The 27,387-nt window shown below is 48.2% G+C and overlaps 2 protein-coding genes across 5 annotated transcripts in view; one reads left to right on the forward strand and one right to left on the reverse strand.

Moving 5' to 3' along the window:
- TBX21 (T-box transcription factor 21) overlaps positions 1-8,275 on the forward strand; it is a 58,557-nt gene extending 50,282 nt beyond the window's left edge. Inside the window, exons 5-6 of the mRNA XM_081837897.1 lie at positions 158-219; positions 654-8,275. Of these exons, the coding sequence (XP_081694023.1) occupies positions 158-219; positions 654-1,320 (729 nt within the window). The 3' untranslated portion in view covers positions 1,321-8,275. The remainder of the gene's footprint in view (positions 1-157; positions 220-653) is intronic.
- Position 8,276: 1 nt separating this feature from the next.
- The window catches only part of OSBPL7 (oxysterol binding protein like 7), a 34,627-nt gene continuing 15,516 nt past the window's right edge, over positions 8,277-27,387 (reverse strand). For 3 of the 4 annotated variants that reach the window (XM_081837717.1, XM_081837719.1, XM_081837718.1), the window contains exons 9-23: positions 26,281-26,373; positions 25,589-25,718; positions 24,646-24,794; positions 22,868-22,963; positions 21,767-21,898; positions 19,498-19,591; positions 16,865-17,178; positions 15,834-15,971; positions 13,973-14,036; positions 13,007-13,085; positions 12,762-12,906; positions 11,070-11,214; positions 9,669-9,795; positions 9,237-9,359; positions 8,277-8,746 (exon numbers count right to left, since the gene is read on the reverse strand). In XM_081837717.1, coding sequence (XP_081693843.1) covers positions 8,638-8,746; positions 9,237-9,359; positions 9,669-9,795; positions 11,070-11,214; positions 12,762-12,906; positions 13,007-13,085; positions 13,973-14,036; positions 15,834-15,971; positions 16,865-17,178; positions 19,498-19,591; positions 21,767-21,898; positions 22,868-22,963; positions 24,646-24,794; positions 25,589-25,718; positions 26,281-26,373 — 1,938 coding nt within the window. In that variant the 3' untranslated portion in view covers positions 8,277-8,637. Of the gene's footprint in view, positions 8,747-9,236; positions 9,360-9,668; positions 9,796-11,069; positions 11,215-12,761; positions 12,907-13,006; positions 13,086-13,972; positions 14,037-15,833; positions 15,972-16,864; positions 17,179-19,497; positions 19,592-21,766; positions 21,899-22,867; positions 22,964-24,645; positions 24,795-25,588; positions 25,719-26,280; positions 26,374-27,387 lie in introns of those variants that run through there. The other variant, XR_014150688.1, reaches the window with a different exon arrangement.

Genomic DNA, 27,387 nt, shown 5'->3' on the forward strand with positions numbered 1-27,387 from the left:
ATGATGGGATTTGGTGGCAGGAATAAAGGAGGTAGAGTAATGGAAGCAGACAAAAGGCTATGAAGAAATTTGGGAGTATATGGGGTGCAGTGAAGTACATCTGTTTTTCTGGTACTGAACTTCAGAACAATAGCTTTTTTTCTTTGTTTTTGCTTAGATCACCCAGCTGAAGATAGACCACAATCCTTTTGCTAAAGGCTTCCGGGACAACTTTGATTCGTAAGTCTCTCTTCTACTTGCCCAATGTCAATTTGGCTTGCCTGTTTGAGTACACATCGGTCCCAGGGGGGAGACTACTGTGGCAACATCCCGATTTCAATTTTTAAACTCTGCATCAGAATCCTGCAAAAATGCTTGCATCCTCCTACACCCACCTACTTCAACTGTTTCTGTTAAGTAGCACCTTCTAGCACCTGGGGGGAATATTTCATACAGTAGATCAGTTCAGATAGCACACCAAACCAAACCACGGCTTTAAAGGAAGCTTTAACTATGGTTTGGCGCGATTCCGTAATGACAAACCGTGGCCTGCAAATGAAGACAGCAAAGCCAAGAAGCAGAAGCTGTGGCTTGAAGTGGGTTTTGAAAGCGGTGTGCTGTCCCATTTAAGACATTAACTTCCTGTTTCGCCCTGTCCATTTCCTGTCCTCCAGGATGTACACCACGGCCGAAGGAGACCGCACAACTCCATCCCCGCCCAGTGCTGCCAGCTGCCAGCAGCTCCTCACCAGCAGCCGCTTCCAGCCCTTCTTGCACGATCAGTACACGCTCCCTCAGAGCCGCTTCTACAACCGGGAGCGGGCCCCTCTGCCTCTGCCGCCCAAGGAGACCCACCACTGGTATTTTGCTTCCCAGCAGGCCCCTTCCGCCCCTCTGGAATACGGCACCTACGAGGGCGACTTCAGAGGGAACAAATTCATGCCGTACGGGATGAAGCCCTTTGCCCTGCAGGCGGCGCCGCACCCCTCCTTGCCCTATTACCAGGAGCATCCCTTTGGGCCCCCTGCCACCTGGAGCTCCCCACCTCAGTATCACCACCCCAAGCCCACCCCGGGGGCCTTGAGCTGGTTCCGGCCCATGAGGGACTTGCAGGCGGTGCCCTCTGCCGACGAGAAAGGGAAGGACAGTGAAGGCTGGGCCGAGCCTGGCTCTGTGAAGTCGGCCGATTCCTCGGACTCCGGGCTGTACGAAGCCGAGTGCAAGCGCCGCCGTGTGTCCCCCTACGTCTCCAGCGCCGAGAGCTCCCCGCCCATCCGCAACGGGGAGCTCTATGACAAAGAAGGAGGGGATGGGGGCTATTATGGCTTCTATGGCAACTGAAGTGGGAAGGCGGGATAGAAACCTGTGAGGGAAACACGGGGTGGGGGCCTTCTCACCATCCAGCTCTCCTCCATTCATATCAGGGGTAACCTGTAAAAAGGAAAATGGACAGTCCCCCTTCTTGGTTTGGGGAAAAGTTTCGCACCTTTATGGGCACTGCCGGAAATAATGACGATGGCATAAATGAAGCTGTATGTAGTTGTATCTCCCTGCCCTCCGCCCCTATTCAACCACTTCCAGGTGCTAGTCTGCTGGTGTTAAAACATGCGCTCCCCTTTGCGGACAGATGCCCGCATGGTGGCGGCGAGTTCAGATCTTGGGCTTGTGTTCAGACCCGAAGAGCCTGCGCTTGCCAGGGCAGCTTCCTGTCTCTGCTCCCACCCACGTTTAGTTCTGGGGCTGTGTCACTGGGGAGAACGGAAGCAAAATTTCTTAAGAGATTCAAAGCCCAGGGAGAAATTCGGAAATAAAAATCCAACTTTGGGTGGGATGGGTTTTGAAAGCCACATGGTGCTTGTTGGGTTAAAATCAACCCTGATCCAGCCAAGGAAATCTGCGTACAGAAGCAGGCTTTGTTGTACTCCTCACTTGCTGAATTGGGAACCACAGGGGAAAAACCAGGTGTGTGTCTGTATGAGATCGTCCTGCTGCGGTGCATTGATTAGAATGGGGTAGGCGTTCCAGTATATACTTTGAGGGCATATCCCCTCCCGTGCTCCTGCACACCTATTCATACACTGACATCACATGAAGCGAGATTCAGATTGAGATGATTACGTTCATACTCATGCCTATTTGGGATTCCTGGGTGGGGAGCAGCTAGAAATCAGGAAAATTTGCTTGAGAAAAATTCTGCCCCTGAAACTCATTGCAGTTCTGAGACTTCGTTTGCAAAATCAGTATCTTTTGGCCCACTCCAGAGAGGAACTGGGAACCTCGAGCATGTATCGGATGCAATTCAACACAGGCCAGAATGCACATTTGAGTTCTAATCATGTCTGTCCACACCACATTGCATTCAATGTAATGAGTATGTGAATGTGCATTTAAAAGGCATTCCCACATCCTCGCTCTGGAGTCGTGTGCAATTATCATTATAGGTGATGACACATAGTTTGGGGCAAGAGAACTGCTACCCCTGAGGCAGCAGCCTGTGCTCACTTCAGGCAGAAATCGTGGGATGTCACAGCCATGCTCCCTTACAAATGCTCTTGGGCCATTCGGGGGTCTCCATTTCTCAAGTAAACTGTGAATTTCACACATCTGAGATAAATACTCTGTTTTAAGCTCCCTGGGTTTGACAAGAGGGTGTTGGCTGCCTTCCCATTCTCAGTTCAGCCCTAGAACATATAAAAAAGCCAGAGGTTAAAGCCAGCTCTGGAGTTCTTCATCCGAGCCTAGCCGATGGTTTGAAAACATGTGATAATGCAAACCACCCATTCTTGCTAACCAGTGCTTTTTTTCTGAAAAAGAGCTGCTGGAACTCACTATGAACACCTCCCTCGTTCTCTTATACAGTGGTACCTTGGGTTAAGAACTTAATTCGTTCTGGAGGTCTGTTCTTAACCTGAAACTGTTCTTAACCTGAAGCACCACTTTAGCTAATAGGGCCTCCTGCTGCTGCCGCACCAACAGAGTACGATTTCTGTTCTCATCCCGAAGCAAAGTTCTTAACCCGAGGTACTATTTCTGGGTTGGCGGAGTCTGTAACCTGAAGCATATGTAACCTGAGGTACCACTGTAATGGCAATGGCGCCCACCTGAGTCCCAGCAAGTTCCAGCTGGGAAAAAAGCCCTGCTAACTAACCAGCATATTCTCAGATGGGCATTTCCCAGCATTGCCTTTAGGCAGACTTGGAAATGCTGAAACTCCTTCCTCCATCTCTTGGGATTTCAAGAACCGGAATTCAAGGTCCAAGTACATGTGGAAAGATTCCTGGTGGGGGTGGGGATAGCCCTGCAACATGGACTCTCTTCAAATAGTGTCAGACCTGACATACCTGGGCAATGCAGGAAAAGCTGCCATCCATCAAAAGCAACAACAGAACAGGCCTTAGGTGGGATTTATGCAGCACAAAGATTTGCCTGTCTTTTTCTTTTGTCCCACCCCACCCCCCTGCTTCCTACATGCCAGACAACAGCCATGAGCCCTCAATGAAGGCCAGTGCCCTAAATTAGTAAATGGAACCAGCAGGGATGGCAAACTTGTGGACATCCAGATACTGCTTGACTACAAGTCCCACCCTCCCTGACCATTGGCCACAGGGGCTGGGGCTGCTGGGAGTTGGAGTCTGGTAACACCTGAAGGGCCACAGGTTTCCTCATCTCTGGTATAAAGGGACAGGTTTCTCAGGTAGTCCTCTTGTGCCAGATGTGGAGACGCCTACACAGAGAGATTGGGGGAGATGTGAACTAGGGGGGAAACAACTTCTCTTGTACAGAGCCATAGGGGGTTATCTGTACAGAAAGCCCCTTGGCTAATTTTTGTAGCATTGTGCCTCACTGTTTAGCTGTGTGCCGCAGAGCACACGCTTTGATTTGGTGAGATCCCCAAAGCGGAAGGCAATTGCAAAAAAAGGGGCAAGTCATCTGGGCATCTTTGCATGCATGCCTCCCTAGAAATAAAACAAGAGACACCATACATTTCAATGGGGCAGGTCTACAATGAACGGTGGATTGTGTCCAAAATGATCATATTTAAAGCCCTCCATAATTAGTTTTATGGAAAGCAGGAGGCAAAGACATAGGTTGTATTTTTATACTTCCACCTCCTCCTCTAAAGAGATTTCCTCTCCCCCTTCCCTCCCTCAAATCTTGGTGGTATTTTATAATCCTGGAAAGACTTGATGGTCATTTGGTGAAGTGAATTTTAATTATGCTAGACAATCAAATGGGACACACTCTCCCCTTTTAAGCGCTCCCCGTGGCTCGGCAAACCCGGCTGAGTTTCTTGGAGGCGGAGGGGGGAGTTAGACTCAGCTCTCCTAACTGTTTACACTCTTAAAACAAAAAAAAATTATGTAGATGTAAAAGACACAACGGTCTTTGTGGTGTTTTGAGGTTCTCTCTTTTTTATTTTATTTTTCAAGACAACAAAAATTCTTGACATTTGCAAATATTTATTGAAAGCAGTGTACAGGCTGCCTGTTGAGTTTTCGTTTTGGCTTAAGAATTTCTTTAAATAAACTGTAAAGCTGTTAGTTCTTTGGGTGTCTCTCCACGTGCCAAATGCATCAAATTTCTTCTGCCTGGATCAGGAAGTAAGGTACCTATTACTTATATTTTAAGACAGTAGCCCCATCTGTAGTTTGGAGATAGTATAGATGTACCTCACTGGGTCATGGTTAGGACGCCAAGCATTATTGTTTACAGGAAAAGAAACTTAAATTATCTATGTCAAGTTGCCTTATGCCTCACTCCCCACCGGCAGGCTCACATCCAGACCAAGCCATTGTTGCTTCTGCCCCCAAGTGGATTCACCTCATGGGCCGAAGTCATGTGCTCCAGTATTCCTTGCAACACAGCAGAGGCTAATGGTCCCCCCCCCCAAAAAAAAATTGGGAAGTGTCATTTGTAAAGGATGCTGAGTGTTGTTGGGAATTGCAGCTCTCTGAGGGGAATAGGGGTCTTCTAACAACTCTGCACCCTTAAAGTTCCCAGGATTCTTTGGGGGAAACTATGACTGTTTAAAGTGGCATCATACTGCTTTAAAGGTTTGGTGCAGGCATGGCCCTTATTATGATTATGATAAATTATAATAATTTTTTTATACCCTGCCCATCTGGCCAGGCCTCCCCAGCCACTCTGGGCGGCTCCCAACGGAGTATTAAAAATATGATAAAACATCAAACATTAAAAATTTCCCTGAACAGGGCTGCCTTCAGATGTCTTCTAAAAGTCAGATAGTTGTTTATTTCTTTGATATCTGATGGGAGGGCGTTCCACAGGGCAGGCGCCACTACAGAGAAGGCCCTCTGCCTGGTTCCCTGTAACTTGGCTTCTCGGAGTGAGGGAACCGCCAGAAGGCCCTCTTAGCTGGACCTGTGTCCGGGCAGAACGATGGGGGTGGAGATGCTTCTTCAGGTATACAGGGCTGAGGCCGTTTAGGGCTTTAAAGGTCAGCACCAACACTTCTTGTGCTCAGAAATGTACTGAGAGCCATTGTAGTTAAGTACTTCCCCTGGCTGCTTGTCACACTCTGCTAATCCAGAAAGTGGTAGACTTTCCTGCACCATGGCAGGGCTGGTGGCTGCAGTTAACACACATCTGTCAAAATCATCTTAAACCGGCGCTGCAGCACAGTATCTTTGGCAGCAATTCACCCTTTTGAACCTTTCCACAACCACAGATTTATGAAGTGACATCTGGCCGCTACCTACAATATGGGCCTGATTAAATAAAATGGCTCGTATTCCAGAGTTGCTTTTAGGGGGATAATATGTACTGTGCACGTTGAGCAGTCCAAAAAGGGCATATGAATGGTGGCTTTTTTTTTTTTAACTACTATTCAGTTGGGACGCGGGTGGCTCTGTGGGTTAAACCACAGAGTCTAGGACTTACCGATCAGAAGGTCGGCGGTTCGAATCCCCGCGACAGGGTCAGCTCCCATTGCTTGGTCCCTTCTCCTGCCAACCTAGCAGTTCGAAAGCACGTCAAAGTGCAAGTAGATAAATAGGTACTGCTCTGGCGGGAAGGTAAATGGCGTTTCCGTGTGCTGCTCTGGTTTGCCAGAAGCAGCTTAGTCATGCTGGCCACATGACCCGGAAGCTGTACGCCGGCTCCCTCGGCCAGTAAAGCGAGATGAGCGCCACAACCCCAGAGTCTTCCACGACTGGACCTAATGGTCAGGGGCTGCTTTACCTTTACCTTTCAATTACTGATGGTGAGGGACAAGCAGTTGATCACCAAGAGGACAAAACACATGCTTGCCGGCTGAAGCGGATGAACAAAATGGCCGCCACACGTTGGAACTTTTCTGAAATCTTTGTTTTTATTATTGGACACGCCGTGGAGTGTTCAAGCCACAACACAAAGACAGAACAGAGGCCAGTCAACATGGACGCAGAAGACGGAACGGCGGCTCATCACTGGACCAGCCAGGTGAGGTGAACGAAGAACAGGCCGACCTGCTTTGTGGGCCAGACGAGACATTAAAGACAACCAGCACACAGAAAGGAGGGGCAGACAACAAGACAGGACACCAATCTGGATCTGTTGGGCAAGAAATCTTCAGGAAGGGCAGAGAGGGAGGAGCGAATAACAGAATAAATTAAAGCTCCCCCTCCTATGCAGCGATTATCAAAACCCTTTCAGGATGTATCTCTTAAAATAAAATAGAAGATCAAAGCTGAAAAGTGAGGCTCAGTTTCCAACAGTGTGCAAACCCCACCCTCTCCCAGCAAGGTAGGGAACCAAAGTGCTTTGTAGACATTCAGTTAATTATGCCGCCCACTTCAGACCCACGTAAATGGTGAGGCTGGGCCAGTAAACAAGAAAAAAAAGCAGGAAAAGGTTCTTGACCGCCTCGGGGTGAGTTGGGCAGCACAGTGGTGAACTGCAGTAAAAGAACTTAAAGAGTCTGGACGCTAAAAATATATAAAGCTGTGGTGTCCCTAGGCTGCCCTGCATCCAGATTGGGAATTCAGAGAACTGAGGGCTGCTTCACATGTTGCATTTCTCCACTTCCGGCAGTAGATGTTCGTTTTTGTAATACTGGGAAAGCTCAGACAGGTTTGCAGGATATAGGAGCATGGAAGATGGTGCTAGGAGTTCTGCATGATGGTCTCATACTTGTGCCTGAACTTTTGTAACTTCATAAAGACATGCAGCATTTTCCAGTTACAGTACTTCCCGAAACAGAGTTTGAAAACTGGGTGGGGGATGAAACCAGGAACAAAAACCATAAAATTGGAAACCTAGGTGTGAACAGAGCCATCGGACTGAGCTTGCAACACCTTGTAACCCACCAAGCCAAATTAACCATGTGCACTGCAACCCCTCTATGGTTCAATAAACCTGGAAATGCAACAATAGCAGGGACTGTCAAGCACTCACTGGTCTTCATTTGCTTGGTGGGCCACAACTGGTGTGGGCCTGCTCTAGTCTCAGCCAGAACTTCCTCTTTCCTTCCCTCCCTTCAAAACAAGAGCCGAGCCTCAGGATAGTCTATATTCCTCTTGCCACAGCTGAGAAAGAGATCGGAATACGTGTTTTGCTCCCATGATACACACACACACCTCTACATTCAATCATAATCGAGGCAGCTTTGAATAACACAAGTTCTGATAGACCTTGACCTGATGCTGAGGTACAAATTTCTGCAAAGGATTGTGGGAGTGCCAGTGTTTCCCCACTTTTTTACATTATTGCTTCAAATGCTGAAGGACAGTGGGGAGGAGGAGAACGGCTTACAATCCTAGAAAATAGGGAGGGGAGGAGATACCAGAGATGGGGTGATGAAGGGAAACAAAACACACATACACACAATGTCCTGATTCAATGCTATAAGCCCCAACAGTGGCCCAGAACTCAGAGGACTTCCTTAAGGCGTGGGGAAAAGTCCTGGAGTCTCCGCCATAGCAGGCATCTCTGGCTCAGAGTGACATTAACCCGATTCCCGTCCTACAGCCGCCTTGCGGGGAGAAAGAGAGTTGCCTCAGAGGGCTACCACAGCTTCACATATTATAATCTGCTACCGGAGCAGGAATTCCTAACCTAGGCCAGGCTTTACCTCAAAACAACCACGAGGAGTGACTTGAAAACAACAAAAAAAAAAACAGGAGGGGAGCCACCCCCCAGAAGGGAACTACTAGGTAGTCAGGAGGACCCAAAACATCCAGTATCCAGGCTTCACTGTGCAAACACCCACTCCACGCTGGGGCACACATTTGCCACTGTTCTCTGAGCAAAAGGCAGGCTTCGAAAATTTAAAGAGCGGTTTCCCATTTTCAAGCTGCTTCTGCCCCGGAGCCGATTTGCAACTCGGCGGCTGTTAAAGTGCTTCCTGTCAGCATCCGCGGCAACCCAAGGCTCCACACCAAGGTCCGCCTAGCCAGCAGGCAGCAGTTTTGAGGAGGCGAGATGGACCAGGGCCGCCTTCCTCAAGTGTGCGAGGGGGGTAGGGCTGCTTTGGAAGCTCATGGCGCAACACCGAAAGGCGTCCCTCCGCTTCACGAGGTGCTGGTAATCCCAGGATTGCATGCCTTGATCACCTTTGTGCTTATCTAGCAGGGGGTCCTTGCTGTCTGGTCTCCTACACACACACACCCACTTTGGGAGATGGTGGGCAGACACAGCCGCTCCCGCGGTTGCTAACCGCTACCACAAGACGGCGCTGTCCATATTGCTGAAGCCAGGCTCCGCCCTCAGCTTCCAGTAGCTGCTGTTGGTTAACCAGGATTCTTTGCCATTTGCATCTACTTGCCGCCTGCCAGGAAGATGAAAAGGAGCCCATTAGCAGTCAGGGTTAATCGTTTGGTGAGGGGAGATGCATCTGGAGCCACTACCAATTCATGTTTCAAAAGCAGGGCATGTTTTGATTCACCCCTCAAAAGCAGGGAACTAGGATGTTGACAGGATGCAATGGTGTGTGTGTGTGTGTGTAGTCTATATGCTTACAAAAATAAATAAGAATCATATACCAAAAAAGGATGAATCCCGCAACCTGTATATAGATGCAAATCAAGGAAGACTACATGTTTAATTTTAATTTTGCATCCTCTGCTCTGCTTCTATAAATGGCAAGGAGACTCGAGTTCCACCTCCTCACAACAGGACACTTTGCTTCACCAACCATGGCTAACTCCTGGTTTGCTAAATAAACCACAGCTTACATGAACCATGGGTTAGCGTTTATGTAAAAACCTGGCCATAGGCTCCATGGAGGAAGAAACAACAGGAAGCAAAGGAGGAAGTACCTGAAGAAGCGCGCCTGATGAAGAATGTTGTTATCCTCCATCACCCGACGCCGGTCTCGCTGCAGCTGCTCGATTCGCCGCTTCTGCGACTCTGCGGCCTGCACATTTCCCTCTTCTAGGTACCTGGAGAAGTGGGGAGAAGAAGGGCGCCAAACCCAGTTGTATTCATTTCCTTTTCGTATCAAAAACTTGTGTGTGCACGTCTATGGGGTGTAAATGGCAGCCAGGATATGCAGGAAAGCTTACAATGGCCTTGCGTTTTTTATGTCCGCTCATTTCCCTAATTTTTGTGTATATCAGCTTTAGCATGGATGCTGCAAAAACAGGGTTTTCTATGAACGGAAGCTGCCTTGAACACCTTTACCAGCAGAAAAGTAGGTTATCTGAAACAAAAGAGAAAAAGACAGTCCCCAATGGCTTTCCTGCCCTCACCTTTGGTCAGGCCTCAGGCGCGTATCTGTGGAGGGAAGGAGACGCTTGAGCTCCGGCGTTAACTCGTTGAGCTCCAAGGCAAACTGAGTGAAACCATAGTTCTTCTCGAAGTCCCGAGGCATGGGGTCTGGAAGTGGAAGGAGAGACAAAGGCAGAGAGAGAAAGATTTCAGAAGATCGGGTGCCTACCACCCACTTACTCTGACAGGTTGATCCTACCTCAATCTCTCAGACACATCTGAAAAGCTATGGATTGTATTGGTTGCTGGTGGCCTGAGATGAGAGTGGGGACTGGTTGCTGAATTTACATAGGCCTGCCAAAAGGAAGGTGCTTCTTGCCAAAATAAGCACCCTTTTCACTATTGTTTGCTTTGTGGCCCAGAGTTAGTTGAACAGAATTTGTTTTTATTTTCTGCCTGCCTCAAAGGTTGTATCCCACGTTCTCAAAGTCATGCACTATCACATAATAGCTGCCCTGGTCTGTTGCATATTTATGTTCCCACATTCATCCTCAAAGGCATGTTAAGCAAGGCAACCTTTCCCGTTTCCTTAGAATGGGGTATGCTGATTGCTAGACAAGCAAACAGGTCTGAGATGTGGGAGGGGATTAGGACAATGGCTGCTGATGTCACAAAGGATTCTATGCTTCCCAGAAGAACAGGAAGACTTCTTTCTTGCAGTTCCTTTTTGTTATGGACCAATGCAATAAATCATTCATTCCTATGCAGTTCTTATGGGATGAGGGTGTTAAGGAACTGGGAGCTCTCTCTCTTAAAGGAAAAATCCTCAAACAAAGTTCTATTACTTTCCTCGCTTCCTCAGATTACAGGATATCACTCCCACTCAGACAGCAAAAGTGGTTCAGGAAAAGATGGGCAAACAGATTCACAGATGCATGGAAGAATGCTATACACAATAAGGATCCATTTGATGGTGGCTCTTGCACAGTTTCCATTCCTTTCAAAAGGGCTTCCCCAGGAGAACACCTTATTGATTTGTGCTCCATGGGTCAGATCAGCTGGCTACCCTTAACGGCCCCCAAATTATGTTGCCAAAGATGTCTGCTTCATGGTAGGGGAGCCTTTGGCTACTTGGACCCTACCCAGCAACAATCCCTCCCACAGCTTCCACACCTTTAGAAGCCATATTTACATGCACTTCCAAGGTTCAACAACAATAGCTAGAAATTTGATAAATTTGATCTCTGGTTTCAAACTAAGACCAAACACCACCCGCATCAGAAATCCAGGTTTCGCGAGTTTCCACAAAGAATTGTGGAACTGTTGCATTCACGGAACTGTAGCATTTCAGAACGGACTCATCAACCATTGTGGGGCAAGACCTACAGGAGCTCCAGTAACTGCCAGTTTCCCCCATTGCCGCGGTGCAAGCAGTTCCTTACTGGGCCTCCAGATGCACTTGCCGACAGGGGCCACGCCACGATACAACCCGTCGTGCCACTTCCCGAAGAGCCGGTGGATAACCTTGCCGCTATGGCTGAAAATGGCGCCCTGCACCTCGTTGACCCCGGAACCCCAGTACCGTGCCTGCCAGAGAGGGGAGGGTGCGGTTAGAGCAGGGAGGATGGGTCCACACAATCAGGTGTCAATGCAGGCAGGAACAGGGTGGGATGAATAGGGCTGGAAGGAGAGATTGAAGGGTGGGAGGGCAGGGAGAAACCTGGGAGTAAAAGGGAGGGAATCAATTTGGGGGTCAGGCGTTAGTGTAAAAATTAAAAGGGCTCCAGAGCGGGGAGGGGAATTTCAGGATGGTTAGAGAGACACAGGCCTGGTTTGCACTTTAAACCATAGTTAAGCTCAGGTAAAGGTAAAGGGACCCCTGACCATTAGGTCCAGTCGTGGCCGACTCTGGGGTTGCGGTGCTCATCTCACTTTATTGGCCGGGGGAGCCGGTGTACAGCTTCCGGGTCATGTGGCCAGCATGACTAAGCCACTTCTGGCAAACCAGAGCAGCGCATGGAAACGCCATTTACCTTCCCACTGGAGCGGTACCTATTTATCTACTTGCACTTTGACGTGCTTTCGAACTGCTAGGTTGGCAGGAGCAGGGACAGAGCAACGGGAGCTCACCCCATTGCGGGGATTCGAACCACCGACCTTCTGATTGGCAAGCCCTAGGCTCAGTGGTTTAACCCACAGCGCCACCCGTGTCCTATGGTTAAGCTTAACCATGGTTTAAAGGTGGAACATGCAGCATTCTGCTGCATAGATGCAAATTGCGGCCACTTTGAACCTTCCCCGCTTCTGCAGTGCCAACAGCCAAGCTATGGTTTGGATTAGCATCACTTACAAACCTGGGCTCATTATTTGTTTCTCTTCAAACAACCAAGGTTTTCTTATTTAGTTTAATGCTCACAGTTTGTTTGGAGGAAACAAACCAGAAGCCCCAGTTCAAAACTAATGCTAAGCCAAACCATAGGTTAAATCTCAGCAATGTGGCAGCAGAAGGAGTGAAGCAGCTGTTATCTTTGCCATATGCACCATCAAGCTGCCTGTTCATCTTTAAACCATGGTTAAGGTTAACCAAGGTTTAAAGTGATCTCTGAATGCTGTCGCAGGGTGAAGAATCTCCAGTAACAGGCACAGGGGGCGGGGAGACAAGGGGGAAAGAGACTGAAAGCTCAAAAAAGATGGAGTGAGGAGTGCAGAATGAAGACACTATGTGGCAGGGGTGAGGCAGTCCAAGGGGAAGAACCCAGGTACCACAAGGTGTGCCAGGAAAGAGGGAGAGGCACCAGAGGGCAGGGCCATAGCTCCTTGGCAGAGCACCTGCCTTGCAATCAGAAGGTCCCATGTTCAATCCTGGGTGTATCCAGGTTTGGCTGAGAAAGACCAACGCCCCAAACCCCATGAAATCATTGCCAGTCCAAATGTAGACAAGACTGAGCTGGGATGGGCAAGTGTGCCTGACTTAGTATAACAGCTTTGACTGTTCAAATTCAGATGCCAGAGGCTGGGTTCAGAGCCAAGAGGGGCGGGATTTGAAGGTACCAGAGGAAGGGGCAAGCACAGATCAGAAGGAGCAGCGGGGTGAGGGAAGAACACAGACAAAACAGCCCCAGGTCAGAACCTACCTTGCAGAAGGTGATCTTGCAGTGGTAGGTGCTGTCTCTCGTGTTCCGGATCAGCACCTCGCCGTAGTGCTCGATCCAGCGCTGCCCACTCAAGATATTGTGGATGCAGGAAGTCACCTTGTTCCATTCGTAGTGATCCCCAAACCTTTCGTTGGGAGAAAGAAAGAAAGGGGGATCCAGGGTCTGGAGGTGGGTGGGAAATCCACCAAGGATCAAAGGGGCAGGAAACAGGATGGGCGACTCACCTGGGAAGATGGACGTTCACTGTACCCACCGGGATTATCTCCAAGGATTTGCCCCAGAATTTATTTTTCCACTTCATGTCTAAGCAAAACAAAATATTGGGGGGGGGGGGATAGAGAGAGAGAAATATGAAAAGTGAGGTCACACTAATTATGTCTTTGGGAGGTAAACCAAATTGTGAAGTGGGGTGGTGACTGCAGCACAGATTATGAGCCTACTCTAAAGGCATTCTTCTAGGACAGTGTTTCCCAAACTTGGGTCTTCAGCTTTTTTTGAACTACAATTCCCATCATCCCCGACCACTGGTCCTGCTAGCTATGGATGATGGGAGATGTAGTCTGAAAAACAGATGGACACCCAAGTTTGGGAAACACTGTTCTAAGGAAGAGAGAGAGAGAGAGAGAGAGAGAGAGAGAGAAAGAGAGAGAGAGAGAGAGAGAGAGAGAGAGAGAAAGAAAGAAAGAAAGAAAGAAAGAAAGAAAGAAAGAAAGAAGGAAGGAAGGAAGGAAGGAAAAAGAATCCAATGCTATGGCCAATGGTATCTGCAAGTTGACTTTGGCCTCCTATTGTCAAATGCAAAGAGGTTTTTGCTTGAGTCCATGTGTGGGGAACCTTCAGCCCTCCAGATCTTCCTGAACTACAACAGCCATAATCCCCTATTAAGCAGGGCCAAGATGTAGTTCAGCAAAATAAGGAGGGTCACAGGTTCCCCACACATGCTTTTGTTTGTCAGTGAGGAAGGGACACATGCTCAGAAAACACTCTTTCATGTTCAAGAGCTGACCCCCCAAATGTTTTAAAATCTGATTTGGGACGGAACTCTGTTGACAACCTGGAATGGTCTTTTTGACCCAATAAACAAAGCACACACTTTCTCCCCACCCCCAAAGAGAGCTCCTGGGTGCTATTTTCTTTTCCCCCTGCACACTCCTTCCAGGCATGTATTTGCTTTTACCTTGAAGCCTCACCTTGCCAGAATACGAAGTTGTCAGACTCTGCGTGGCAAGCCGAAACAGGAGGATGGTGGCAGACCTGCAGTTGGGGGGGGGGGCAGGAGGAAGATAATAAGCCATCGGCGTTTCAGGGGTGGGCACCTTCAAAAAGTGTGCCATTTCCAAAAAAAGGAACTGTTTTTTCTTTCTTTCTGCCCACTTAAATTTCAGAGAAATTGGTGGAAATTCAGGTCATGACAGCACTCTTAAATTAGGGTTTGTGGTTTAACAGGATTTAAGGAATACAAATGTTCTCTGGATTGCACATTAAACATCCAGAGCAACAGATTTAATTTGTGTACCCACACCTGTATACTCTGCATCCAATGTGCTCCCATCGTAGGTTTAAGAAGGACCGTACACACGATGATAGCCACAATCCATATTTATCCTTGAGTTTCTGAGGAAATTCTGCGTTAGGATGCATTCCCGCCCTCCGCCCCCAAACCAGCATGGATCTAAATTGAGGAAGAAAGAAAAAACTAGCTGCGTATTAAGCTGGTAATATGTATGCAGCCTTAGGCCTTAGGTGGGCCTAAACACCTGGCATAAGTTACCTCACAGGATTCTTATGAGGATAAAAACGGGGTGGGCACTTGTATGTTCCTTGAAGGAAGTGCCTGGCAAATAAAAATTCAATTGAAAAATCCGGGGCCCAGTGAACTGCTGCCGATGGAAACCACAATCTCTCTGTAGGTTTTATTTCAACTCCTGATAGCCCCAGGTAAAGGTAAAGGTAAAGGTACCCCTGCCCGTACGGGCCAGTCTTGCCAGACTCTAGGGTTGTGCGCCCATCTCACTTAAGAGGCCAGGGGCCAGCGCTGTCCGCAGACACTTCCGGGTCACGTGGCCAGCGTGACAAGCTGCATCTGGCAAGCCAGCACAGCACACGGAACGCCGTTTACCTTCCTGCTTGTAAGCGGTCCCTATTTATCTACTTGCACCCAGAGGTGCTTTCGAACTGCTAGGTTGGCAGGCGCTGGGTCCGAGCAACGGGAGCTCACCCCGCCGCGGGGATTCGAACCGCCGACCATGCGATCGGCAGGTCCTAGGCACTGAGGTTTTACCCACAGCACCACCCGCGTTCCTTCCTGATAGCCCCAAGTGGCTATCAAAGATGCTCACAAAATATCCTCAAAATAAAAGATCACATCCCAGTTTGGTGTCGAGAACAGAAATAACACGGCACCCCATATGGTGCCATGATTATTCCAAGTGGCATTTTCTGCCCTCACCCTTCCCTCTCTGTGACCTCTGCCTACTGGGCAGCACTGTCTACTGAGGACCTCTGAGGGACCTCAGCCCAAGATGGAGCCCCAAGTCTTCAATTCTGAGTCAGCACCAGGATACAAAGGGCTTGGTCCACACTTCCACTTGCCGCATGTCTAGAAAGCACGGGTCCAATCTGTTTCCCACTTCTCTTGTTCCTTCTAGACATGGGCCTGAGCAGTTTTGCCTTTCCCCCAGCCACTTTCCCTTGGAAAACACATTCTTCGGTGCTAAATCGGAGCAAACATCAATCTGGATAAAACTCAATTGACATTTGCTCTGATTTGGCGGGTTTTCCCTGGGGACAAGCAGGAGTGTGGATGAGTCCTAATTTATTTTTGTCCCACCCATGCCCCTCTCTCAGCACCATTCATCCTCTCCTTCCTTCCTAAGCTAAAAAAGCAAAGTCCTGATCCCTTTCGCTACTCCGTGAGAAACACTCGCCCAACCTCTCTGGACCTGTAAGCCTGAGGCACCTGCCATATTGCTTGGTGGATGAGTGCTTCCCTTTCTCGACTGCCCTGCCTGCCTGCCTGCCCCCCTCCCTCTGCTCTCTCCAGCTCCTTACCTGTTCACTTATGAAACGAAAGCCCTTGTCTGGCCGGATACACTCATACGTTTCTCCAAGCACGGGGTTGAATGGCTTGCTGCCGGCACGGTAGTACGTTGAGGCATAAGCCGATACAGCGAAGGCAGCCATGCAGATCTATGGGAAGGGAAGGGAGATAAATATTAGGGGAAGAGAAAGGTGGGGGTGGGGGACAACACATAACCAGCTGAGAAAGTACTGCAATTGTAAAGGCCAAGGGAAAGGATGATCACTGGGTTAAAGCTGACCGAAAATCCAGAGGTAGTAGCCTTATTATCAATTTACAATGGTGTAGAAGGTTCACAGACTATGAAGGAACTTGCTCACAAATTTATCAACAGCTGCGTGAATTATGATAGCTAGGAAGGGGCAAGCAGAATATAAAATGGAAGAGTGGTATAGAGAGGTGTGTGCCGTAAGACGGCAAATATGCAGGAGAAATTATTTCGAGGAGATGTGGAAGGTGTTTGTAGGATTTGTACTGTTACAACGTAAAGGGGTCAAACCATTGCAAGATGTGTTGAAATTTTGGGAGGTTGGATAGTTACAATGGAAAGGTCTTGTTGGTGGGGTGCACATTTTTATTCTTATTTATTTATGATTATTACTTTGTCTAAATAAATAAATAAAGTCCCCCCCCCCCAAAAAAAGGGAAAGGACGACAATGTTCTGCCAATCTTATTGCAGACTTTGCCTTTCCAAAGGGGGTGGGTTCAATCTCAGGCCAAGTAAGAAGATTCAGACCAAAGGGATGAAAGAGGCCAAATGCAGGCCTTCGATCTGGCCCTCAGGACTCTCCCTGGGCCACACCTGTCGCTGCCCCCGATTTGTGCCTGCCTTGAAGCCTTTTATATTTGGCCTGCCTGGAATGTGACCTCCAATTCTCTTTTTCCCCACCAAGAGCTGGTCCCCCAAGGGATGCACATGGATGACCTTCTTGCCTGACCAACACAACCCCTGTTCCAAGATGGCGGCCTGGTTAAGGAAATAAAGCGGGCGAGGCCATATACCAGTCTTTCACAGGGGTCCAGGTTGCGGCTGGCCGCATCCAGCAGGGCACTGTACTCAAGTTCTTCGCAGAGGCGCTGCAGCGTGTTGAGGGGCTCGTTCAGCTGAACCGGCATGGAGACCTTGGAGAGATCTTTGCCGATGTTGTTGCGGAGGATGTTCCAGACGCTGACGTCGCTGGCGTGGACGTGGGAGGCCGGGAGGCAGTTCCGTCGGATGATCCCGGGAGCCGGCCCAGGGAGGTACAAAGGAAGAGGCACTGGCAGGCTGAGGCTCATCTCAGAGGTGTCCCCAACACAGGGAATGGCGCCTGGGCCTGTAGGGAGGGACAGAAGCAGTTCCTGTCAGGTCTTAAAAGAGACCCTACGCCTGGCTGTGAAACTGAGAGGCAAAACCTGGTGATGGCTGAAGAAACATATTTACTGTTGTGGCTCTTTGGAATACGAAACCCCTGCTTCGGGACATTTCATCGCCTCAGAGCCAGAAAACACCCTGTTTTGCAAACCTGAATTCAAAAACCCAGTTTTGTCTCTGCAGTGATTCGTGACAAAGAGCTTGCCTCCTCCTTGTCTGACTCATCGCGGTGCTTCCACCACCTCTTCCTGCGCATTTGAGATTAGGAGCCAGAAATCAGTCTCCTCCAGGCAGGGACTTTTAGATATTCCCTCTCTGTCTAGTTTGCCCACGACGTGGGTGTATGAGGCTTCTGTGTTACAAGAAGCACAGCCCCAAACTCTGAGGGCCGCTCCCCACTCACTGCAAAGAAGCCAAACACGGCCCATTTTATACACAATTTCCGCACAAAGAACCCTTGTGAACTACATGACCCAAATTTGTATTTCTGCGTGTTTAATTTGAATTCAATTGCATTGTCTTTCTTTACTGCTGTCAAAACAAAACAAATTCCTTCCAGTAGCACCTTAAAGACCAACTAAGTCAGTTCTTGGTATGAGCTTTCGTGTGCATGCACACTTCTTCAGATGCACACGTATCTGAAGAAGTGTGCATGTATCCTGCACTATACACGTGTATCTGAAGAAGTGTGCATGCACACGAAAGCTCATACCAAGAACTGACTTAGTTGGTCTTTAAGGTGCTACTGGAAGGAATTTGTTTTGTTTTGACTATGGCAGACCAACATGGCTACCTATCTGTAACTTTACTGCTGTGTTATTGAACTAGATGTTGCTGCTAAGATAAATAAAAAATTTAAAAATGTTAAACGTCTAGCATTTTGTTTCCAGCAGCAGTCAGTCAGATGCTTCTATGAAGGTCACAGGAAGAATAGGATGCAATACTTTTTCCTTGCTGTGCTGAATGCCAGCTTCTGATATTCAGAAGTATAGTGGCTCTGAATATGGAAGCTCCACTAAGTGGATAACAGTTAGGGATAGACACACACACACACACACACACACACACACACACACACAAATCCTCCAAGGGTTTGTTCTTTCGCTTTTAAAGCCATCTAACCTAGCAGCTAAGGGACGCGGGTGGCGCTGTGGGTTAAACCACAGAGCCTAGGATTTGCCAATCAGAAGGTTGGTGGTTCGAATCCCCATGACGGGGTGAGCTCCTGTTGCTCGGTCCCTGCTCCTGCCAACCTAGCAGTTCGAAAGCACGTCAAAGCGCAAGTAGATAAATAGGTACCACTCCAGCAGGAAGGTAAATGGTGTTTCCGTGCGCTGCTCTGGTTTGCCAGAAGCGGCTTAGTCATGCTAGCCACATGACCCGGAAGCTGTACACTGGCTCTCTCGACCAATAAAGCGAGATGAGCGCCGCAACCCCAGAGTCAGTCACGACTGGACCTAGTGGTCAGGGGTCCCTTTACCTTTACTTTACCTAGAGCTAACGGCACACCTTGTGATAGTGCAGGAGTGGGAAGCTTGCAGCCCCCTGACTCGCTTCATGACAGTGGGAAGGAGCATGACAGGGAAGGAGGAAGGCAAGATGGAGACAAATTAGGGTGCTAGGAAGGGAGAGTCAAAATGGGGGGAGAGATGGGGAAAGAAGCAGGGGGGGGGAGGAAGCCCCCTCTGCTAGTGATCAGATCACTCAGGCAAGAGGGATCTGTGTGCTCTCCCCACCCACCCTTAGCAGCCCATGGAGGGGGGGGAGGAAAAGGGAGGGAGAGAGAAAGCGGTGGCTGAGAAAAAGTGGTACCTCGAGTTACATACGCTTCAGGTTACAGACTCCGCTAACCCAGAAATAGTACCTCGGGTTAAGAACTTTGCTTCAGGATGAGAACAGAAATCGTGTGGTGGCAGCACGGCAGCAGAGGGAGACCCCATTAGCTAAAGTGGTGCTTCAGGTTAAGAACAGTTTCAGGTTAAGAATGGACCTCCGGAACGAATTAAGTATGTAACTAGAGGTACCACTGTACTCGGGGACAGCAGGCGACATTTATTAAAAGAATGGATTACCTCCATCTCATTGCTCTTTAGTGCCCTCCAGATGTTGTTCGCCTACAACTCCCATCAGCCCCAATGAGCAAGGACATTTGTCGAGGACGATGGGAGTTGTAGTCCACAGGTTCCCTGCCCCTGATTTATCCCCTCCCCTAGTCGCGGCTCTGTTCTGTAGCTCCTCCTCTGCAAGCACACCCACCCTGATCACCTCCAGGAACAAGTACCTTTGAGACAACGCCCTGGTCCTCCCGCGATGTCTGTGGCTTCCTCCAAGATGCTGTTAGTCACCTCGCTGATGCAGGACTCGTCGTCTGTGGCCTGGAGGAGCAACAGAGGTTACACAGGCCAAGGGAAGTGGTGGGTTTGCCAGGAAAGAGGAATGAGGGGGATGAGGAGGAGGTGCCTGGTTGAGTTTAAATGGAATCAGAGGCAGGACAAAAGGCTAGGACTTAGGCAAGGGGCATGGAATCCAATGCAACTTTCCTGTGTGGGCAAGGTGGACGGAGGCGGATCTTATATAAAAAGGCCCAGCAAAAATCCAACAGGGGTGCTTTTGGAAAATGGCGTCAGGGTGGACTGACAGCACAAACTTAGTCAGCGCAATCTCCATTCTCCTTCCCAATCAAGTTTCAAAGCAGGAGTGGTGAGCCTCTGTCCCTGCAGATGTTGCTGAACCACAACTCCCATCATCTCTGTTCAATGGCCATGCTTGATGGGGGCTGATGGGAATTGTAGTTCAGCAACACCTGGAGGAACAAAGCTTCCTCACTTTAAAGGAAGAGGCTGCTGGGAAGTCCTTGAGCCTTATTTACTCCTTGGACCTATAGCGAAAATGGGGCAGAGGCAATGAGGCCCTGAAATTCATCCCCAGCAAAATGACTGAACCTGGAAGCCAGAGAGGATATGTGGGAAGCAAAGGCTGCTTCTCCCGTGAAGTGTAGGATAGAAGGAGAGACAGAGGACAAAGATGAGAGAAAGATTTCACAGGATCCTCCAGGTCCACATTGCAGAGACGGTAAGGACTGTGACACAGAACTCTTCAAAGCAATCGAAAAAAGAAGCCACAAGTTGAGGCCTTGGACATCAAAGGAATAGCAAGTTGGAAAAGCCCAGCCATCTCCTCAGATGCCTTCAAGAGCCATGGGAAGAGCTGCATGCAAGCAGGGGATTGTGAAATTCAATACCATAGTGCTCCTGAGTCTCTCAATTTGAAGCAGGCACCTAGAGTTGTGTCCGAAAGAGAAAAGGTGGTAGGAAAGCAGGAGGAGGAGGAGGAGAGGCCTAAGAGAACACATTGCAGAACTGGGCTAGGCCTGGACCTTCTACTAGGAAGAGGGAGCGAAGAGAAAGAGACTGGATATAAAAGATGTATATGGGCAGATGTATATGAGGAGCTGGGGTGGGAATAGGCCACTGGGGGGATGGGGGGGACAGCAGCTGCTAGGCGGGGGGGAGTGGCTTTGCTGCTGGCTAATTCACAAAAGGATGAGAGAGAGAGAAAAAAAACAACAGTGAAGACACAGCAACAAAAATGTAATTCTATTTTTTTTTTGTTCGTTTTTTTTAAAACTTACACGGATATGGAGCGTGTGACACAAGATCTGAAAAGCTGGATTAAAATCTAAATCCAATTTATTTACCATTCCCATTGCTTTTTTAAAAAGAAATGCTGCCAAGGCTTATCTTTTAAAAAATGAATCACTCACCAACAGTTGTTCATAAGAATATGAGCTCAGATGTGCAGGACGTTAATTGAGCAAAATTATTGTGCATTTTCTTGTTGTTGCTGGTTATTTTTTCTTTCTTTTTTCAAATATTTTTTATTAGTTTTCCATTAAAAACAAATCAAATCCAATCATAATCCAAATCAAGGAAAAAAGCACACACAAAAATCAAATTACAATCCAAATTATTGTGGGAGGCAGCCATTTCCCACAGCAGGAAGCAGGAAGTCCTATTTAAAGGTTGCTGGTTATTTTTGCAGGCATCAGCAGGTAGAGACACTGACCGTATTCACACTTACCTTTCCTTCACTTTTTCCAGGCGCAGCCTGCTCTTTAAAGCTCTGTGTCCAAGCATTTTTCATGCTCCAGAGCTTTCCCGACAAAAACCCGCTCTTTAGCGCTCAACCAGAGCAAACGTCCATCTGCGGAAACACCGAACTGACGTTTGCTCTGGTTGAGTGCTAAAGGGTGGGTTTTCTACTGAAACAACCACTCTCTCCTAACGGCCTGTAAGAACACCTTGCAATTAATCTGCAGCAGGGAAGATTATGCTGGGATCAGTTATTATTTCACCTGTTGATGTGTGTCACCATAAATGATGGGTTTTGACCATTTGCTCTCAATTACCACAATCATTTTATTTATTTATATGGGGAACCCTTGTACCTCCAGATGATGGAAGCTGTAGCCCGGGAACAACTAGTGGGCCACAGATTCCTGTTTTAAAGACCGCCCCCCCCCCCCCACACAAATGGCTATATCCACCAACCTCATTCTCAGATGAGCTGGCCGACAGGAAAACCTCGCAGGCATCGAAGAACTCCGTGTGCGAGTCGGAGAGAGACACGATGCTGCGATTGGAGAGCTGCTGCTCCTGACCTTTAACCAACAGGGCATCCGGCTAGAGGGCAGAGAAAGAAAAAAAATGTTGCCAAGAGATCCAGTCAAAGGCAACTATGGGGTTACATCGCTCATCTAGCTTTTAGGCCAATGGAGCCGGCTTTGTCCACAGACAGCTTTCCAGGTTGTGTGGCCAGCATGACTAAGCCGCTTCTGGCACAACAGGACACCATGACGGAAATAAGAGCACACGGAAACGTTTACCTTCCCGCTGCAGCAATACCTATTTATCTCCTTGCACTGGTGTGCTTTCGAACTGCTAGGTTGGCAGGAGCTGGGACAGAGCAACAGGAGCTCACCCCGCTGTGGGGATTCGAACCGCCGACCTTCTGATCGGCAAGCCCAAGAGGCTCAGTGGTTTAGACCACAGCGCCACCCACATCCCTTAACCTGAAAGTATCACGGCCAATAGTTGTGGATGAACCTCACCTCCCTCACCTCCCATGAATCTCTCTATAGTCCTTTTTAAAAATCTAACATCCAGCCTAATGGCCAGAGTCACAACCTGTGTAAGTAATTAAGTAATAAAAGTAACCGCTTTTAGTGGTTTGGAAGGGATCAGCCTGTCTTAGGGACTCAGGAGTTTGTCTGGTCTGTTTATTTTGCAGTGGATCAGCCCAATCCATCACTCCTGAACTTGCTTCCAAATTGGACTCCAAAGGCTCATCCGCACATGAATTGCATAGTTTAAATGCAGGCTTTTTTTCCTTTCCAAAAAGTTACACGCAACACAACGGAACAGATCTATGACCAATCACCAGTGAAACTCAAAACAGGATGGAATATGGCTGCTCAGTTCATCTCTGGGTTTGCCTGGAGCTCTCTGCAATACTCTCTGATCAGGTTAAGAGCCTGCAGCAGCCTTTACCAACCTGGTGCCCTCCAGTCGTTTTGGACTAAGACTTCTATCAGCCCCAGCTAGCATGTAGCGGCACATGTTTTCTCCGCTGTAAAAAAAAGGACAGCTTACCTCATCAGGGTTAAATGAGGCAAAGGAGTCCAGGGTTGTGTCCGAGGAGATGGAGAGAGAATGGAAACGGCGTATACATTCCATATTGTCCAGTGTCTGCAGAGAAGCCAGGAGGGGGGAAAGGAGGAATTTAGAGAGGGCCGCGGAATGTAGATAAAGAAATTGCCATGTAGAGCATCATAGACCAGGCAATGCTTAAATTTCTCAAACGTGAGGTACCAGCGCTTAAAACCCCCAGAAAGATACGGAACCCCTCCAGACTGGGGTTTGTTTGTTTTTGTGGGAGTATCCTTCAACATGTCATTGATGCAATAATAGTAATATCTATTATCTACAGGTGGCGACCATTTTAGGTGTGTTCTACTGACGTGCAATCACCAATGTGTGGGTCTTTTTGGACCTGGAACAAGGCAGAACAGGGGTGGGGCTTATACAGGCTCCACTGACGCATTTGGGGGCTGCGAATTTTATCACATCACTGTCATTTGGAAAGGCACTCTTGCAATATAGCACAACAAAAGTAAGGCAAAAATTAAATAAATTAAGTGGCATGTTTGTGGTACACTATTTGACAGGGCTTCAGCATGCACAGATTGGAAACAAAAACAGTATGCCTGCCCCAAAATGTTCGCATTGAAAACGGGACCGCTTATACCTGCCCCAACACCATTGTGAGCCCAAATCCATCATGAATGCACAACTAAAAAGAGACATCTGTGGAGCCCCATATTCTCTATGACTTGGGCTAAATCAAAGATGGAAAACTTCTTTTGGTCAAGGTTTGCATTCCCTCAGAAGGGCTGGGGTGCATGTGCCCAAAGCCACCTGAAGAAGTGGAGGCAGAGCCAGTCAGACTCCCTTTACCTGCCTGAAATTAAGTTCATGCTCTTGACTTTATATATTCCATATTTTTTGCTCCATAAGACGCACCTGACCATAAGATGCACCTAGTTTTTAGAGGAGGAGTGCAAGAAAAAAAATACTGTATTTTTCACCCTATAGGACGCACTTTTCGCCCTATAGGACGCACTCCCTAGGCTTGTGGATAGCAGCCTGTTCTGGGGGCTGGGGTCAGGGGAAGCTCGGGCATCCCCTGCCCCAGCCCCGCACCTGGGGGGAAAATAATTTTTTCCCTTTTATTTCCCCCCCAAAAAACTAGGTGCGTCCTATGGGCCAGTGCGCCCTATGGGGCAAAAAATACGGTATTTTTAAAGGGAGCGCTGAGCAGATCCTGCATGCATCCCAGGCTCTGCTCAGCGCTCCCTTTCACGAGCTGAGTGGAGCGTATGTGTGGCACTTGCAGGCTTTTCCCCAGGAGGGAGAAAAGCCCCCAAGAGCCACACACACGCTCCACGCGGCTTGTGAAAGGGAGCACGGCTCTTGGGGGCTTTTCTCTGAGGTGGGAGGACAGCCCCTCAATGACAGGCTGCCCTCCTCCCACCTCGTAGAAAAGCCCGCAAGAGCCGCGCGGAGTGTGTGTGCAGCTCTTGCGGGCTTTTCCCGCCTGCCTCCCGCCTGCATTCGCTCCATAAGATGCACACACATTTCCCTTTACTTTTTAGGAGGGAAAAAGTGCATCTTATGGAGCAAAAAATACGGTACCGTACACTGATTGAGCTATTCTGTGCCAATGCTGCAGTATTCTGCATATGTTGGGTTGTTGTTGTTTTGGTATAAGCATCTAACTTTTTTTTAAAAAGTAGTAATAATTCTATACCAGCAAAGTTTTAAAACCAGCAATTGGTGAGCGTGCCAGAGGACAGTGGGAGGAGCCTTACCCCGGCTGCTGCCATGCCGATGCCACCCCCACGACCACCCTGGGCGGAAGACATAGTGGAGCGTTGCAGATCGAGCGTCCGCTGCAGTTCTTGGAGACGGTCTCGCTCCGCCGTCAGCACGGCCAGCACGCTGCTGAGGGAGCCATGAACTGGCAAAGGAGGAAAGCACATTTCAAAGCAGATCCCATCATTCATAAGGAACCGGGCATTCGGCGAGGACTCCGGAATCCTTCGAATGATCAACTTTTGTTTTTAAAGGGAGCAGCTCAAGTTTCTAGCCCTTAAGACCACCTTGACCAATTTGAAAACAAATGTACGTAACACCCAATGAAAACTCAAGAAGTGGAGCGAAGTGTGTGAGCAGAATTGGCAAACAAGGCATGCGTGTGTGTATGTGTGTGTATATAATAATAATAAATTTTATTTATACTCCACCCTCCCCGACCAGAGCTGGGCTCAGGGTGGCTAACACCAGTAAAATTACAGTAAAAACATAATAGGAAAAAAACAAAACAATTTAAAAATACAGGTTAAAATGCAATTTAAAATGCCGCCTCATTTTAAAAGTAGCCCATAGATACACTCCCCTTGTTCTGCAGAAGCTGAACTAGTTACATAAAACAAGAACTTCCTGCGATTTATGCAGGACACAAAATCCAGCTTTCCTTTGTACAGAATCTGGGTTGCTTCAGTCACAACACTATGATTTATCGCGGCAAAGAATAGGTTGTGGAAATGGTGGGAATTAACCCCCCCCCCAAAAAAGGAACAAGCCCATAAAGCAATTTTTCCTTCCAATCTCTCTCATGCTCCTGCTCTCTGTCGACCTTCGAAATCAGCACATCCCTCTCCACCCACAACAAAAATAACAAATATAGGTAAAGTAGGACTATCATTCCTGAGCGTTGCGAACAACAATAGCCAACACCTGCCACAAGCTGACCTTTCTGAGCTAAAATCCAGAAACTTCTCTGCAGCTGGCTGTATTCCGGAGGGACGCTAAAGATGGCTTGGTTCTGACAGGATTCCAAATATCTCGAAAGGTTGGGCACAGAGCCATGCAGGCGCCCCACCTGCAGGCGACAAAACACTTCTGGTTTAGATACCCAGTACAACATTTCCCCAATCACACCCTCTCTCCCCTTCCATATTGCTTAAAAGCAGTGCTTTTTCTTCTGCGGGGATGCAGGGGTATGCATACCCCAAACATTTTGTAAATCTTTGTACTTTTGTCCATTTACTGTATTTATTTCCCCCGATTTAAACTATAAAATGGTTATTTTCTTGAGTCAAAATTAGAGTACCCCTAAACATTTTTTTTAGAAAAAAAGCACTGCTTAAAAGGCCTTTCTCCTCTGTCCCATAAAAGAATTGCTCTCTCAATAACAGCAAGACAATGCAAAATGCCACCCTCCACTTTCTAAGCTAGACACACACCCTCTCACACAACCCATATCACAGTGGTGGCCAAACTTGGCCCTCCAGCTGTTTTTAGGACTACAAATCCCATTATCCCTAGCTAACAGGGCCAGCGGTCAGGGATGATGGGAATTGTAGTCCCAAAACAGCTGGAGGACCAAGTTTGGCCATCACTGCCATATCAGAACAGATACCACCAGTTCCAAGCCAGCTCACCCTGCCTATCGTGTCATCTTTTGCAAAACTCTGAGTGCACCAGATGCGAGTGGATCTCTTCCCTTTCCTGGGTCTCTCCGTGCCCGCTGAGGTCTGTAAAAAATCAAGAAAGAGTCTCCTGCCACAGCTGCCATCGAAAGTTTATTCAGAGTCAGAGAACTCAAAGCAGGAATTCCTCAATTTGTAAGAGTGGGTACATAACCATGCAAATCCGTTCAAAGCCCATGGTTGGTACATGACTGAAATGGCAAGAAAGCAACTCCAGAGCCAGTGGCAACTGCACTGTAGGGGGTCGGGCTAGATGACCTTTGGGATCCCTTACAAATCTATTATTATTATTATTATTATTATTATTATTATTATTATTATTATTATTATTATTATTATTATTATTCCGCCCTATACCCGGAGGACTCAGGGCAGTTCACAGAAGAAAATCAAAATATAAAACCACAAAATAAATAATCAAAACAAAAACAACAACCCAACAACCCAAATAACAGAATCTACAATTCTATTATTCCACAGGACGGCTTACAATATAAAAACACAAAAATGCATAATATGGTAACAAACAAAAGCAATTTTAAAACGCACAGTTTAAAAGGCCACAGATTGTTGAAATAGCCGAAGGCCTGGGAGAAGTGGAATGCTTTGCCTGGCGCCTAAAGATATGTAATGACCAACTCCCTTCTCTTGCGGGGGTCCAATTAGTGCCATTGCCTTCCGTTAAGAGTTTGGGTGTAATCCTTGACGCCTCCCTTTCCATGGAGGCGCAAGTTACAGCAACAGCCAAGGCGACATTTTTCCACCTTCGCCGCATCAAGCAGTTGGTCCCTTACCTTTCCAGCCCTGACTTGGCCACAGTGATCCATGCGACGGTCACCTCCAGGCTTGACTACTGTAATTCGCTCTACGCGGGGCTGCCCCTGAAGCTGTCCCAGAAACTCCAGCAGGTGCAGAATGCTGCAGCGAGGCTCCTCACGGGGTCTCTGCCATGGGAGCATATTCACCCAGTGCTTTTCAAGCTGCACTGGCTCCCGGTGGAGTACAGGGTCAGATTTAAGGTGCTGCTTTTGACCTTTAAAGCCCTTCACGGCCTGGGAC

This window comes from Podarcis erhardii (genome assembly GCF_964252035.2).
Source record: "Podarcis erhardii genome assembly, chromosome: 13".
Taxonomy (NCBI): Eukaryota; Metazoa; Chordata; class Lepidosauria; order Squamata; family Lacertidae; genus Podarcis; species Podarcis erhardii.